Below are 16,844 nucleotides of genomic sequence, written 5' to 3'. Positions count from 1 at the left end.
AGGTCAGGAGCTAAACACTCAACTGCTAACTCTTCTGAGGCAGAAAAAAATTCTCCACAAAAGCAGGAGTGTAATAGCAATGACGTTCTCTCAAATTCAAGTAACATCAGGTCAAGATAACTTTGTATTGTGTTTAACTGCTTTCTACTGAGTAGAGCAGTATACCAAAATTTTGAACCTGATTAAAAACTTCAGGATAAAACTTGAAGTGACTGATATTTCATCAGAATAAACTGCCATTAAAACCCTAGCATATGCACACAACAGGATTTATGCTATGGTTTTCTTGTCTTCTAGCTGTTAGAAGTAAACACAAGTAATTAAAAACAACATTCTAAAAATGGCCTCCAATTCCTTATAAGAAATGAGTTGTGTTTTGTCAGGTTGTGTAACAATTTCCTTCCTCAACTAAGTACTAAATATCAGAGCCAACACAAATCCCTGAGCTATTGCTCTACTCTGAGGGGGAACAGAAGGCCAGAATCAGCCAAGACATTGTAGAAGACTTAAAACAACACTTTTGCATAACTTTCAAGACACTTAAAAGTAATAACATACAACCATAAGCAGCCAAGATGCTTATGGTGCCTTTATTTCTAAACAGATGGCTACAACAGTGCATTTAGGGCAATACACTAACCTGGTGTTAAACGAATTTTACGCATTCTTGAAACAAAAACATTATTGCCACGGCTTCAAAGAAAATTCTTGTGAAATGAGAAAAAGTATTACAAGTATAGGTGCCCACGCACATACACATGTACAAGGAACATCCACAACTGCACACATAAAGGCAGACAGACTGTGCACGATTCTATGAAAGTTAAGCTCAAATCAGTTTTTACTGATTCTATCAGTCTATTCATACCTACAACAGTTCCCCATGACTGCCCAACACCTCATATACCCCCTTCTAGCTGTACAGAGGCTCCACCACTCTCATCTTTTCAGACATGTCCTCAGGCAGGACAGAAGGGCACCTACGCAACAGAGTATGCAAGACTTCCTCAGCACACTGCCCAGCCAACGTGGAAATGTGGGTTCACTACAGCCCAAAGGAAAATGCCAGGTTTAGCAATAAATCCAAACGTACCTTCCTGGGAATCACCATTCCCAAACCCATAGAACAGCTTAGCTTCTCTGGTCACCTGTACAGGAAATGGGGTGACAGATGGGAATGCTTGCTCTCAGACAGAAACAGCACACATAAACTTTATGCAACAGCATCTTCTCTGTTCTCTCTCAAGTATCATGCAAATCTCAATAGTGTGGTCAACACAAGAGTTCTGCCATTCATAAGGCCAGAAGTAAATAGCTTGTGGAGCCATTCATTATCTAGATGTAGCTCCTAGATTAGTTCTTAATGTTTTTTTTTGGATCCAGTGAGAACCACTGGAGGCTTCCCTGGGGAAAAAAAAACACCTACTTAGTCTTACACACAATTCCAGGGGGTTTGGATACCCTCTTGAAACCTATCCATGAACCCCTGAGGAAGTCCCCCTGCCCCAGAGCCTGAGTGAAGACATGTGAGTAGAAGTGTGTGCGCTAAGATGGGTGGAGATAAACCTGGATGCTCTGCAGTCCTAGGAAAGAACAGGCATCACATCTGAAGCTTGGTATGTGGCGCTGGGCTCTTCTCCCTTTTCCTCTCTCTCTGTAGAATCTTTCAGTTTTGAGAACCTAGAAACAAAAGGCTGGAAAGCAACACCTCCATGGCTTCTCTTAAGAGTCCAGAGAAAATCCAAAAACAAAGCAGTCTCATGAAGGCTTTGTTCATTTGGCTGCTCTCAATGGACAGGTAGGGTCTTTCCCTTCATCCTATTCCACCCTTCCCAGCTAGTGGGGAGGTGAAGGCAAGACACTGGTCTTTAAGAAGCCTGCCTGAGGCCTTGAAAACTATATTCAGATGCTTTATCCTGACTCCCCCATTTGGGTACTGCGGGTGGGTGGAAAGTACCCTGTGAACCCAGAGGAAGTATATGATGGCTACTGTCAGTCTAGGCACAGCCAGAGAATACAAGAGTGGGGTTTGGCAATTAAGTAAATGAAAAGGTTTCAAACCCACAGCCCGCCTGGAGAGTCAGAAGCTGGAAAGAGAGATAAAGGTTATACCTCCAGTTCGAACAGCCTGCCAATACCTGCAGTGAGTGCCCAGGTCTAACAGTGAGATTTCCAAGTAGACATTAGGTCTATGCACTGCCTTGAACTGAGCACTCTATCAAAATCTGAAGAAGTTCAATAGGAAGTACTGTCTGAAAGGACTTGTCATTATGTGATTTGCTGCCTGAGTTCCTAAAATATAATCAGCAGAGCAGTTACTCTAACTGTTAAAAACCTATTGTGTGTCCCCTTAGCATTTAAAGCCAGCTCTGTCTATCTACGAAGAGCATACCGAAACACACTGTACATAATTGTTAAGAAAGGAAACTGGGCTTCCCTGGTGGCGCAGTGGTTGAGAGTCCGCCTGCCGATGCAGGGGACACGGGTTTATGCCCCAGTCTGGGAAGATCCCACATGCTGCGGAGCGGCTAGGCCCGTGAGCCATGGCCGCTGAGCCTGCGAATCCGGAGCCTGTGCTCCGCAACGGGAGAGGCCACAACAGTGAGAGGCCCGCATACCGCAAAAAAAGAAAAAGAAAGGAAACTATTTGCTTCCAATTTAAATATCCAGCTGTTACAATTAACTGATTGTAATAATTAAGGAGAAATTAAAACTGATCCTAAAAATCTAGCAGTGGACAAATTTGTACTTAAAAGCCTGCCTATAGGTTTAAACCATCATAAGAACAGAAACTAAAAATCACAGACTGAAATCAATAAAATATACATATGATTAGGGTCAAACCAGGTAGCCAATTAAGATCTGTATCTTTAATAAACATCTGGAGAACACCAGCAGCATAAATTACTATATGCCATGCTGTCCCAGAAGAGTATGGTTCCTTAAAAATCTGTTTAAATCTGACAAACCTCCAGCAAGAACTTAGAAGTGTAACCTATCATCCCATAGAGCTGCCCAGACTTATGTTAGTGGTAAGCCTGGCTAGTAACCACTCTCTCCTTCCCTGATTGACTAGGGAAGGGAAGACACTGGCCTGTGTAAGGGGCTGATGTGAAATTAGTTCAACTAAAGACTTCCCAACATGGGAGGCAAGAAACTTCATGAATCAATTTTGCTGTCATCCTCAGCATGTCGTTCAATGTGTCCTGCAGCATCCTAGGAATAAAGGGAAAAGGGCCCGTGAGAGAAAAGATGGTAGTAGGACAAGAGAAAGTCAAAGCCAGGGAGCTTCACAGGTACATTCTAAGATCCATACATGAAAGGCAGTTAGGACCCAGCACTCTAATTTACGTGGAACTGCGCACTTAAAGATGAGTTCTTAACAAGAGCACTGTAATAAACCTCTAGGTTCAGTTACTGGACTGGAAACATGTGAAAACATTCTCTTTAGGCTCTTTCTCAGAAACTACCTATTCTTCATTTGAAACCTCATTAAGCTATACACCAAATCCCTGGATAGTAATAAAAAGAAAAATCCCTACACTCTCCCTGTTTACTGCAATTCTGAACATTCTAATAAGGCAAAAAAGGTTTACTGAACCCTGCTCTGAGCAGTCAAATGACCCCAGGTTGACCTCAAATCCCACTGATGTACCTGTTTGGATCCTTTCCTAGCAGTAAAAAAAGCATCACAGTTCTTCCAGCGACATTTCAGAGTTTGAAAGTTCGGATTTGTATGGTCAGTCAGCAAATGTTGTTTTAAATGATCTATAACGCCAAATATCAGAGAGCAACCATGCCACTGGAGAGAAACAGAATGAAAGGGTAAGTTATAAAGAGCATAGGAAACATACAATGAGAATATTCCTCACTTGCATCCTGTAAGTAAGCCCCTATGCTTTAATTTATTCTTGGCTAGGAAATTCAACAAAGCCAGAGGCAACCAAATTAATCATCAATTTAATGAGAAACTTGAAAAGACTGGGAAGTCTTTTGACAGTGCAATATTTTGAGAAGGCAAAGCACTAAGGCAGTCATTACATCATTAGATAAGGAAGCTGTTAGCAAATACTGACAGACAAGTTACATAAAATTCAATTTAAACCATACTTATGCTTTATCTTGCCACCATAAAATGAGTTTCTTAGTCCATTTATTTAAGAAAGGCAAAGAGCTTTCCTGCAATACTTAAAGGGTTATTTTTAACAATTTTAAGAACTGTTGACTTGTAAACTTGAAAATATAAATGTCTGATAAAGAAAACTACATTTGTGGAAACACTTGTTGTAGAAAACTGCCAAGGAAGCCCGACTTTATTAACAATTTTTATTACTTGAATCAAGTCTTGTGATCACCTACTTTTTTTTTTTTACTGTATTATAAATGTGGCTATGTTTCAATTGTTAGTCAGAAAGCATAAAGACTCTTCGTCTTGGCTTTTTTTCCCTACAGGCTTGAAAGAAATCCTATGATTCTCATTCTAACATGTTCATTTCTAAAAAGTAATGGAAATTTGAGTTTTTCCTCTGTAAGCACTATTCCATCCCCCCGGCTTTAAAACCAGAAGGTATTTTCCTCATTTCTCTAAATAAGTTAAGTCTATTTGTATATTCTGGAGCCTGTTGTCCTAGATTTTGCTTGTCTTCACTGAGAAGACTAAAAATCAAAGATAGTGATGTGTAAAAAGCTGAAAAGTAATTAGGCCAGAGACAAACCCAAAATCAAATTTTAAAATGGAGAGCATCCAGTTCATTTCATCAATGCTGAAAAAGGAGGTCAGGGTTTAGGGAAAAAAAAATTCAGTGCCATCAACTTTTCTCTGGTCACAACTAACTATTAGAACTGATGAAACAAATTAAGGCTTATAAGAAACAGTGTGAAAGTTTTGAGGGTTAATCACGAGCTCCCATCCCAAAATAGAAACCACTCAATTTAGCCTAGTAAACTGAGGTTTAAAACTTCAAAAATGCAAATTTTTATCTGCCTATTCCTCAAAAACCAATGAGGAACAAACCAAACTATTAATACATGTAATGCCTGAGGAATGAGTAAAGTATTGTGGGCAGGTCATGAAAATAAGCACTTATACTTTTCTTTCACACACTTCTGTACTGTTGATGTTTTTGTAGGCATGTATCAATAGAGTAATAAAACAAAATAAAAAACACAAAAGAGATAAACTCTGAGTGGATACTTAAATATGCTTTATATCTAATCCTAAGATTAGACTTTTCATTACAGAAGTATGGAAGCATTTTATGTAGTTTTTTAAAAATAAGCTTATTTGTCCTATAGTGGAAGGCAAAAGCAGACGCTCAATATAAAAATGCTAAACCGATGATAATGAAAATCTATAAATTGGCCTGGGGTTGTGCAACATCTAAGTCTGGTGACAAGAACAGTTTCACTCCTTACCCAGCAGCGGTAATTCTGCATCAGATTCAGCCTCACGGCCTGAATACTGCCATCATAACAGCCAGTATAAATCTAGAGAAAAAGGTTTATCACATCAGACCAAAACAACACACAATAAAACGACTACAATCATCCTCAAAATAAGAGTCAAAAGTTACTGGTAGCAGCTACAACAACAAGAAAACATAAACCTAAACCCAAACCAGCCCCAGAGTACCATAATGGGAAAGTATTGTGCAGATCTTCTAGTCTGGACACTTTGAAGCTGTGCTCCTTAGAGAGCCACTCTTGGGATTGTGGCTGAGAGCAGAAGTGGCAGGGATCAGAGGCACCACTTATACTTTAACTGGTGTAGCTCTGGCTTCTACTGGGCATTGCATATTAGGCATCTGTATTTCATTGGAACAAAAGGTTCTACTGCTTAAAGTCTGAAAAACATCCATTCTGGTTCAACCTCAAAATTTAAAAATAAAATAAATCAAGGATTAGCAGGGTTACATGAGTTAGCTTCTACTTTTAGGTCTGCTATAACTATGCCACACTGGCCAAATCTCCTGACTCTATTCCAATGTACTGTCCAGATCATAATGTCTCTGAAAAAAGCACCACTCAATTTTATTTTTTTTTGGGAAACATCTTAAATTTACCTTCTATTTAATGGTGGTATTATATTTTTTATTGTAATTATTTTAGCTCTTAATAAAAAAAGGAATATTCAACAGCATTACTGGGTTTTCAATATTATAATACCAAGAGATAGAAAGACATTCAGTAATGAGGCATATCAAAAACAGATGTCCTTTTTGGAAGTGACAAGTAGTAACATTATTAATATTTTGTACAATTTTTAGTAAACACATTCAAAGACAAATATGTGGCATGGCAAATTATACTCACCATACTTTTGTGGATGGTCATACACATAATCATGTCTTTGTGTCCTCCATAAACTTGCAATCGATCATGCGACTTGGGTGGAGGGGGAAAAAAAAAAAAGAGAGAGAGAGAATTAAGGTTATTTATACCTTGTGTTTAACAGGCATAGTCCCTGAAGGCCTTTGAAAGGTTTAAAACTACACCTGAGGTACCAAGCTGAAGTACCAGTAGCATGTTAACAGAAACATAATCTAACAGCTCCTTCTCCTCAAGGGAAGAGCTGGTAACTAGAAAAAATAAAACCAATTTCTGTGTAGTGTCAAAGTCTCAAACCTGAAATTGCACACAAAGAGAATCAGACAGGTGTTACAGACTACAGCTGCTCTCCAGAAACCATTTAATTTTTAACACGTGTGAGCCTGACCAGGTATCTCAGAGTAGTGTTTCTGAAAGCGTCCTCCAAGGACCAGCTACTTCATAATTGTCTACAGCACTTGTGAAGAACGCAGATTCCTGAGTTCCACCCCAGCCTTTCCATATAGAAAAACCAACACCAAATCCAAACAGACAGTTTCCCCAAGTCATTCAAGCAAAATACTGGGTCTAAATTCTACCTGTAATTCATAGACACGAACAAATTTATCCAGGCAAGCAGTCACCATCACTTTTCCTAGGATATTCACCACAGTCACTGCATGATTGTGACCTTTATAGATCCTTACAAGCTCACCAGTCTGCATCAGAAGAGAGATAAGAGTCACCAGACTGACCTTCAAGATTCCTTCCGACTTTTGAGATTTATAATTCTGTAATTCTATAAGACATAATTCTGAGACTACTTGTACACACGTAGCTGTACTAATTTTAACAGATGAAATACTCCCACAAGCATTTGTTACTTATACAAAATGTATGCACTGTATCTTTTTTAAAATAAATTTATTTATTTATTTATTTTTGGCCGAGTTGGGTTTTTGTTGGTGCGTGCAGGCTTTCCCTAGTTGTGGCGAGTGGGGGCTACACTTCATTGAGGTGCGCAGGCTTCTCATTGCTGTGGCTTCTCTTGTTGAGGAGCACTGGCTCTAGGTGCGTGGGCTTCAGTAGTTGTGGCTCACGGGCTCTAGAGCGCAGGCTCAGTAGCTGTGGCGCACGGGCTTAGTTGCTCCACGACATGTGGGATCTTCCCGGGCCAGGGCTTGAACCCATGTCCCCTGCACTGGCAGGGGGATTCTTAACCATTGCGCCACCAGGGAAGCCCTGCACTATATCTTGGAGGAGAACCCCAAGTCACAGAAAGAGAAGGGCCACAGCTCTGTGTGTATATATTTTATAGCTTTTGAAGTATATTCACTTTTATCATTTCACTGGATCTGGACAACAAGTCCCTGAGGCTGGATAACCCCCAGGTTTACAGACTAAGAACTGAGCTTCAAAAGCAGCCTCTGTGACCTGAGCAGAGTCTCTTGGCTGTTTTTACTTGTGCTATTTTAAACTATGTATCATATCTACTTTCTTAGAGCCTCAGATGCTCAATTTATTTCATGTTTAAATGAGGCATTCAAACTAAACCTTACATAAATTTTGAGTCTATTCCCCACTAAGAATTTTGATGAGGTCAGAATTTCTACAGTACTTAATATTATCCAAGAGCTTATGTGCAGGGATTATTATTAAGTCTTTCAATAGAAAAAGGGCTTAATTTAAATTGCAAGAGGTCTGAGGAATCCTTCAAGCTTTAATCATCATTCTACTAAAGATTTCTTTACACCAACATGGCTTACGTGAATGTTGTGGGCATGGACTGACTGATCACTGGAGCCACTGAACACAAGGTCATTCACCACCTTAAAGAAAAAAAATTCAGTTAATGAGACTCGATATAACGTTCTGAGTTTCCTTTAACTTGTAATACGCATTAGCAAATTCTACTTCCCACCCTATTTTGAGATGAGCATGAACGAGGTATGAAATAAGTTTCTCAGACAAATTTTCTGAACTGAAACTTACGTGCTGCCACCAAGTACTCTGATGAATTGACAATGTACTACTGGGTTTGTTGCTTCCTCAGCATGATTACGAAGCAGGCTAGAAGGGCATTCGAGTATATCTACATTCTACAATAAGACACAATTTTATTTGTCTCTTGGTTAATATATTAAAAAACAGTATGTCCTGTGGTAATCCAGGCCTAAAGAAAAGGATTGTAGGGACTTCCCTGGTGGCGCAATGGTTAAAAATCCGCCTGCCAATGCAGGGGACACGGGTTCGAGCCCTGGTCCGGGAAGATCCCACATGCCGCGGAACAACTAAGCCCGTGCGCCACACTACTGAGCCTGCGTTCTAGAGCCCACGTGCCGCAACTACTGAAGCCCGCACACCTAGAGCCCGTACTCCGCAACAAGGGAAGCCACCGCAATGAGAAGCCCGCGCACCGCAAGGAAGAGTTAGCTCGCGCTCACTGCAACTAGAGAAAGCCCGTGCGCAGCAACGAAGACCCAACAGAGCCATAAATTAATGAATTAATTTTTTTTAAAAAAGAAAATAAAAAAGGATAGTAATCTGTATTCTAAATAAGGCATTAGACAACATGGGAAATTTCATTCAAACCCTTCTATTTGTACCAGACAATGAACTCCTATTTTTTGCACTATACTTGCCTTCATACAGAGAATGGTTTTGCTGTGACCCTCCAGAGTTCTAAGGAGCAGTCCATTCCGTGCATCGCGCACACTAATGGTACAGTCATAAGACCCCACAACCAGCAGCTTTCGGGCACCTTCCTGAGCTGTGGCAAGACAGCTGACAGCCCGAGGGCCATGGCATTCAAAGATTTCAAGTCGTTTGTTGTTCTGAAAAATACACCACCATTATATGAAGTAAAAGCAACCTAGTTGGAAAAACTCAACATCAACTAACCCAAATCACTACCTTGATACAAACCCTAAATTCTAACACCAGTAAGTTCTCATATCTACTCCCTATCCCTAACTCCCCAACCTCTGCCATTCCTATTCCAACACTCTGTATTCATGACTCCTTCCTTCCCAATTCTAGTGGGGACAGTCTTACATTATAAACTCATTTCTACCTTTGACCCACACTATCCTGATCATAATTAGAATTTGGTTCTCTTTTATGCCCTCTCTCACTTCCCTTAAGCTAATGATAATGAATGATAAACCTTTTTTTCATATTTGAATACACTTTCCATGCCACAGACCCAAGAACTCTCACTGTTTTTTTGTCATCCAAAATTTATGCACTCTGCCATGGTTGTTTCCAAAATTCTCTTTGAGAACTACCTTCTTAGACAATCAGAGTCTCTCATTCTCCACCTTTCTGTTATTCTGACCTTCTTCTGACTTCTGGTTCTATGTCTATCTCTCATGACATCATTAAGTTAAACTACAGAAGCCTTTGTATCGGTCAGAGTGGCATGGTCACATCCTGAATTCCCAAACATTCCTTTACCTTAGATTTTAGACTTGCTTCTGTCATTCCCAAACCAAACTTGTTCATAAAGTTTCCTACTTCCCCAAAACTCTAAAAAGGTAGTTTAAGGTGCGAGCATGAGATAAAACTCCCAGAAACTAGGCAAGAGCAGCAGCTGGGAGTCTACAGAGCTGAGCATCAATCTCAGTCATCTTGAGATGCTGGGGAGATAGATCAATGGAGTTCAGTGCCCAATGGTGGGAAGGCCCAGGTAAACAGCCCATGCTTTCTGTTGAGCCCCAGAAAGCACTGTGTTCCAGGAATATGGGCAAAACAGAAAAGGTCCAGCCCTAACAAGGCTTAAAAACTCATATCTCTGCAGAAACTCTCAAATCTCTGTCTCAAGGTCCATCTTTGCTGGGGCTTTTCAACCACTTAAAGACCATTTCAAAAAAGTAAAAATAAAGACCACTCCCATTTGAATTTGTCATCATCTTGCCCCAAAACTTCTACCTACCTCTGATTGCATTAATCTCACAAAATAGAAGAGAACTGGGTAATTATCAAGTTTTATCCTTTAAAATATTTTAAATCTATTCTGTCTTCATTTCTATTGCTCTAACCAAATCTAATCTAGGTTGTTAGCACTTTGCATTTAGAATGCAAAAACCTTTACTAATTACCCTTCTGCGATCTATTCATATCTAGTGAACCAAATAATCTGACACTTGATTATATATGTGCTAGTTTCTTCTAACTTGATTTTAAGCTTCTTAAAGGCAGAAACCATGACATATTTTATTGCATTCTTTGTAAGCAGTTCCAGCTAGCTGGTAGAAGGAGAGACAGTAGGTACTAACTAAACATATGATACTATAACAAGGCATAACACAGTAACATTCTAACACACTGTTAAAAGATGACCAGATGGCCTCGGGATAGAATGCTACAACTAACTAGTAACCAAACCTATCACTTCTACCTCCAGTTACATCTTTTATCCATTTTCTCTTCACCTTAGTCTAATCTTTCATGTCAGCTGCCATAACAAAGCCTCCTAAATGGTCTCCAAGCTTCTACTAGTACCAGTATTTTCCATCCTGTTCAACTCCAGAGTGACATTTTCTAAAATACAAATTAGATCATGTCTCTCTTACTTTAAAGCTTACAAGTCCAACTACATTAACAAAGCACACAGGGCCATTAAGAACTGGTCCGTATTCATTTCCTAAGCCTTATCCTGAGACCTAGCATGTAATAGTGCTCCATAAAGGTTTGCTCAACAAATGGATTTATATTTGGGTCAGGAAAGAATGAGGTCCACAGGCATGAAGGCAAACCTTGACTTAGTTCAAGTCAAGAACAAGCTACCCTCATGAAACCCTAAATCAGTTCCAAACTGCATCAATGTCATACTCAAAGGAATTTAAGCTCATTTCATGGTGTCATTCTTAAAATGAGACAGACTAGTTTAACCTATGACTCATTATTTGGCCCCAAATCATCAGGCCTGGTTTAATTTAGTAGAGTTACACTTTGGTCCTGGCACACTTGGGCCTGAGCAGACAGAATGCAGCATCTTGTTTCACTTATAACAGAAGATAAATTTTTGAGTAGCAGCTAATTCTGTTGCTTTCTCAAACACACACAAAAACAGGAAAACGTCTGCCTTCAACTTCTTCCCACACACACTCACACCATTTTCAAGTGGCATGGGAATTCAGCCTTCTCTCCCCAACCACTAACCTTTATGTTGAAGGTGACCACAGTGCCATTTGCCAGTCCTGCATAGAGAATTCGCCACCTACTGTGGAGGCAGAGAACCCGGTCTTCCAGCTGTAACTGCTCCACACACTCTCGAGTCTGATAAAAGCACACAACACTTGATCAGCAGAGATTAAAGGCAAATAAGATGTGAAAACAATCCTCCTGAGAACAGAGTGTGAAATGATTTTTTATGAGGAAGAAAATGTAGCATCCTCTATTTTGTAGAAGATTATATTAGACTGTTTTCTGCTTTGAAATATGTAGCCAAAGACCCTCAAGCTGTAGGTAATATAGTAAACAAATGTAACTTCTGTTACCTATGTTTCTAATTTGGAATGTAGAAATTCTTCAAAGGGCACTATGGATTGGGTTCTAGCCTCTTAAATTAAGTAGCCAAAGATAAAGTTAAAGCTGCACTTGACATTTAAAAAGGAAAATAAAGATTATAGTTGTATATCTGATAATTGCATTAATCAAATATGCACTTTCCTGCAATTGGTTCTCTATTTTAATAGCTCCCAAGTGCCTCCTTCAAACCAGTATCAGGTTAGCTGGTCTACAATTACCCAAGAAGCTTTGAAAACATATAGAACCTCAAGCTTCACCCCAGTCCCTGAGATTCTAATTCAGCCCCTGGAATATGTGTTTTTAAAAATTTCCTTCGTAATTCTGATACATATCCAGGTTATACAAACACAGTTTGAGCTGACCTTCAAAAAACCGTTTCCATGAATTTCCAGAACTGGGTTATACTGATAAAATCTAATTACCTAAAACCTAGAACAGGGCCAGTTACATAGTAAGTGCTCAAGATTGAATGCAGTTGAATGATACTAAGTGACTAAAGGCCCAAGTTTAGCTTTTCAAAGAGGTCTGGATACAGACATTAAAATCAAGACGGTTATAAGTAGGACCTACTTGTCCCATCCTACTTATAGGATGGGACAACCTATGGGTTGGATGATAAAAGCTGAAGACTATCAAAGCCTTTGATCTCTTCCAACCTTCTTTCATACCTGAAAGAGTCAGTCTTTTAAATTACTTTCCCTGCATAAAATTACAAATATAAATGCTGCATATGCAATTGTAAAATAAAGGAAAAGACAGTGAATATGCTCAAATGGTAAGATATATGTTGCCTCTGGCTAACCCATCCATGTGAGATCATTTTGTAATTTTACAGGAGAAACGGAATACGTTGCCGTAATAAAAAAGAACTACTGGTGCATGAAACAATAAAGATGAATTTCAGACATTATAGCGAGCTAAAGCTAATGTGAAAGAATACATCCAGTATGGTTTATTTATATGAAGTTCAAGCACAGACAAATATAATCTATAATGATAGAAATCAGAACAATGGTTTTCTTTGGCTGGGGGTGGTGAGTGGAAGGTGTATGAGGGAAGCTTTATGGGGATGAAAATGATCTGTGTTTCGATCTTGGTGGTGGTTAAACAAATGTGTATCTATATAAAAATTCATCAAGCTGTATACTTAAAATTTATGTACTTTACTATATAAAGTTACACCTCAAGTTCAAAAACTAAGAATTTTTTTCACTAATGTACAGTCCCACTATGCCAAATACTACTGCGGGTTAGAACCCTTAAAAACACTGAAAAATCTTTTAAAAGTTTTTGCTAATTTTATAAGTCAAAATGGTACTGAACTTCTGTTTTAACTTGCATTTATTGACAAGACTATTATTTTCAAATACTTGTATATTCTCTTTTTAAAGAATTTCTGTCTTTCAATTTAAGTGTAGGGATTTTACTATTTCTCTTCTCAAAGGTGTAAGCTCCTTACAACATATGATATTAACCCTATGTTTATCCTGTCCTGTTACAACTATTTTTCCCTCTGTTTACCTAAGACAATTTCTTGCCAAAATCTGTTTACAATTTTCAACACTTAAGTATTATTTCCATATAATAAAATTCACCATGTTAGATATACGTTTCGTTAAGTTTAGTAAAGTATGCAGTTATGCAACCATTACCACAATCAACTTTCAGAACGTTTCCAGCACTCTAAAGTGTTACCTCGTACCCTCTTTCAGTCAGTCCCCACTGCCATCCCAGGCAACTCTGATAGTTTTGCCTTTTCTAGAATTCCATATTAAGAGAACATTCAGTATGTAGTCTTTTACATATGACTTCTTTCCCCTAGCATGATGTTTTTGAGATCCATCCATGTTGCTACATGTATGAATAGTTTATTCCTTTTTGTTGCTAGTATTATTCCACTTTTTATATACATTTATCAGTTGATGGATGTATTGATTAATAACGCTGTTATGAGGTTCCTTCTTACATTCTGGATATTTGAAATTTGTGGCTTCTCTTTGTTTTGATCAATTTAGCTAAAAGTTTTTTTTTAATTTATCTTTTCAAAAAACTAGCTTCTGGTCTCACTGATTTTTCCCCATTGTGTGTCAGTTTTATAAATTGGTGGTTTCCATTCTGCTCTTTATTATTTCCTTTATATATCTATTTTGGGTTTAACTTTTTCTTCTTTTTCTATTTTCTTACAAACTCAGATAATTGATTTTAAACTTTCTTTTTTTTCTAATATAAGAATTTAGAATTAGAAATTTCCCCCTCAGCAATGCGTTAGCTATCCTACAAATGTTAAGCTGGATGCTCATTTTCATTTAGTTCAAGATATTTTCTAATTTCCTTTGTGACTTCTTCTTTGAATCATGGGCAACTTAGAAGTATGCTATTTCATTACCCCTTACTTGCGGACTTCCAAGATTTCTTTCTCTCTTTTTTTTTTTTTGGTGGATTTCTTTCTGTTATTGATTTCTAATTCCACTGTGGTTGGAGAACATACTCTAAATGATTTCAATCCTTTTAATTAAGATTCTCAATAAGACTAAGACTTATTTGATGATCCAGCAATGGTCTATACTGGTGAATGCTCCATATGCACTTGGAAAGAATGTGTATGCTGCTGTTTCGGGTGGCAGAGTCTATAAATGTTAATTTTTTTAAACTATAAATATTAATTAGATCTTGTTTGTTAATGGTATTGTCCAGTTCCTCTACATCCTTGATGATTTTCTGTCCAGTACTCTATCAAGTATTGAGAGAGGTGTTGAAGTCTTCAACTATAATTGTGGATTTGTCTATTTCTCCTCTGTAGTTCTACCAGTATTACTTTACATATTTTGGTGCTCTGTTATTATGTACATATATTTCTAATTGTTCTATCTTCCTGCTATATTGACATTTTTATCGTTATGGAATGCCGCCCTTGTCTCAGTAGTATTCCTTGTCTTAAAGTCTATTTGCCTGATAGTAACATAATCACTTTAGCTCTTTTTGTTATTATTTGCATAGTACATTTTTTCCCATTCTTTTAATTCAATCTGTGTCTGAATTTAAAAGGTGTGTCTTATAGACAGCAGATTTTGGTGTTTGTTCTTTAGCTAGTCAATCTCTGCCTTTTGATTTTAGTGTTAATTCACATTAAATATAATTATTAAATATGGCTAGATTTAGACTCCAATTTGCTTTCTATTTGTCTCATTTTTATTTCTCTGCTCCCCCATTTCTGACTTGTTTTGCATTAAACAAGTGTTTTTTAGTATGCCATTTTAATTCCTCTATTAAATTTTTTAGCTGTCTTTCTTTGTTTTATTCTTTTAGTGGTTGCTCTAGGGCAGCTGTTGTCAGTGTGTGGGCCCTACACCAGTAGCATCAGTATCACATGTTAGAAATGTAAATTCTTGGGCCCTATCCCAAGCCTACTGAATCAGAAGCTCTGGGAGTGGGGTCCAGTAATATGTGTTTTAACAAGCTCTCCAGGTCTATCTGATGCACACTGAAGCTGTGAGCCAGCCTTCTGGAGACTACCTCTTTAAATTGTAACAATCTAGTTCAAAGTAAAACTGATTTATCCCCAATAAAATATAAGAACCTTGCACCAGCACAATTCCATCTTCCCTTTCCTTTGTGTTCCTGTTACCACACATTCCATCTATATAAGTTAAAAACCTAATCTTTGGAATTATAAATTTTGTCTTAAATAATCAAATCTTTTAAAGAATATATGTGTGTGTGTGTATATATATATATATATTTATTTATTTATTTATTTTTGGCTGCATTGGGTCTTTGCTGCTGTGCACGGGCTTTCTCTAGTTGCGGTGAGAGGGGGCTACTCTTCTTTGCGGTGCGTGGGCTTCTCACTGTGGTGGCTTCTCTTGTTGCAGAGCATGGGCTCTAGGAGCATGGGCTTCAGTAGTTGTGGCACGTGGGCTCAGTAGTTGTGGCTCACGGGCTCTAGAGCACAGGCTCAGTAGTTGTGGTGCACAGGCTTAGTTGCTCTGCAGCATGTGGGATCTTCCCAGACCAGGGATCAAACCCGTGTCCCCTGCATTGGCAGGCGGATTCTTAACCACTGTGCCACCAGGGAAGTCCTATAGTATATATATTTAATGCAAATGATTTTCTCTCATTTCTTACAATACATTTAGAAAATTCTTTCTCAGAGGAGATATCTACTTCTATGTTTTCAGGTTTAAAAAATTTAAACATTTTGTTTTCTCTCTAGTATTAATTTTGGCATATGATGTGAAAATAAAAATCAAGAGTAATTGTTGAAAAGATCAAAGGAGGTATATTATTAATAGTAGTAAGTGAAAAGATACTGGTGGAGAGAGACAGAAAACATGGTTTAGATCTAAGCCTCATTTGTTCCAAAGGCTATACAGGGTACTGAAGTAAGTTCAGAAGCAAGAAAGTGAACAGAATGAAGCATCTGTCTCAGTGTCTCCACTCTACACAGTAAATACAGTCAAAGTGTTTCTATATTATCATGTTTGATTTTGCTGGACCCACTTACCTTAACATTATAGCAGCGAATGGTGTGATCACTGGAACCAGTGTAAAGGGCAGCATTCTTTCCAGAGGTCTGAGTAACCAGGAGGCAGTTCACTTTGGAGGTATGGCCCTCAAAGACACCAATATACTTCCGACTCTAAAGTCAAGCACAGTTCAGATCATTACTTGTGGATATAAATGGATTAGATAATGCATTTCCTCAAAAAAAAAAAAAAAGATGCTAAAACATACAGTTCATTGTTGTGGCCTCAGAGTCTAGAATAGTACCTGGTATCAAAAGGTGTTCAGTAAATACCTGTTCACTGAATGCCCAGCAAACAGTCACATGTACTGAGGTACCTGCAACTATATGTTAACTGAGCCATAAGTTCGTTTGGGTTTTTCCATAAGATGTTACAGAAAAACCTGAACAAACTTTCTGGCCAACTTAGGGCAATTTGCTATAAGACAGATCAGAATTTTAGTTAATATCTAGGGCAAGGCTCTCCAACATATGGACCAAA

At 38.3% G+C, this 16,844-nt stretch overlaps 1 protein-coding gene across 1 annotated transcript in view; it reads right to left on the bottom strand.

Annotated features, from left to right (window-relative positions):
- Nucleotides 1-3,159: 3,159 nt before the first annotated feature.
- The window catches only part of ZNF106 (zinc finger protein 106), a gene marked incomplete at its 3' end in the record, with an annotated part of 53,206 nt that continues 39,521 nt past the window's right edge, over nt 3,160-16,844 (bottom strand). Inside the window, exons 14-22 of the mRNA XM_079700611.1 lie at nt 16,343-16,477; nt 11,470-11,586; nt 8,949-9,140; nt 8,073-8,135; nt 6,906-7,025; nt 6,313-6,384; nt 5,416-5,487; nt 3,656-3,802; nt 3,160-3,216 (exon numbers count right to left, since the gene is read on the bottom strand). Coding sequence (XP_079556737.1) covers nt 3,160-3,216; nt 3,656-3,802; nt 5,416-5,487; nt 6,313-6,384; nt 6,906-7,025; nt 8,073-8,135; nt 8,949-9,140; nt 11,470-11,586; nt 16,343-16,477 — 975 coding nt within the window. The remainder of the gene's footprint in view (nt 3,217-3,655; nt 3,803-5,415; nt 5,488-6,312; nt 6,385-6,905; nt 7,026-8,072; nt 8,136-8,948; nt 9,141-11,469; nt 11,587-16,342; nt 16,478-16,844) is intronic.

The sequence above is a fragment of the Hyperoodon ampullatus genome, assembly GCF_949752795.1.
Source record: "Hyperoodon ampullatus genome assembly, chromosome: 3".
Classification (NCBI taxonomy): domain Eukaryota; kingdom Metazoa; phylum Chordata; class Mammalia; order Artiodactyla; family Ziphiidae; genus Hyperoodon; species Hyperoodon ampullatus.
Note: the sequence above shows the minus strand (reverse complement) of the source record. Positions and strands in the feature narration are given on the sequence as shown.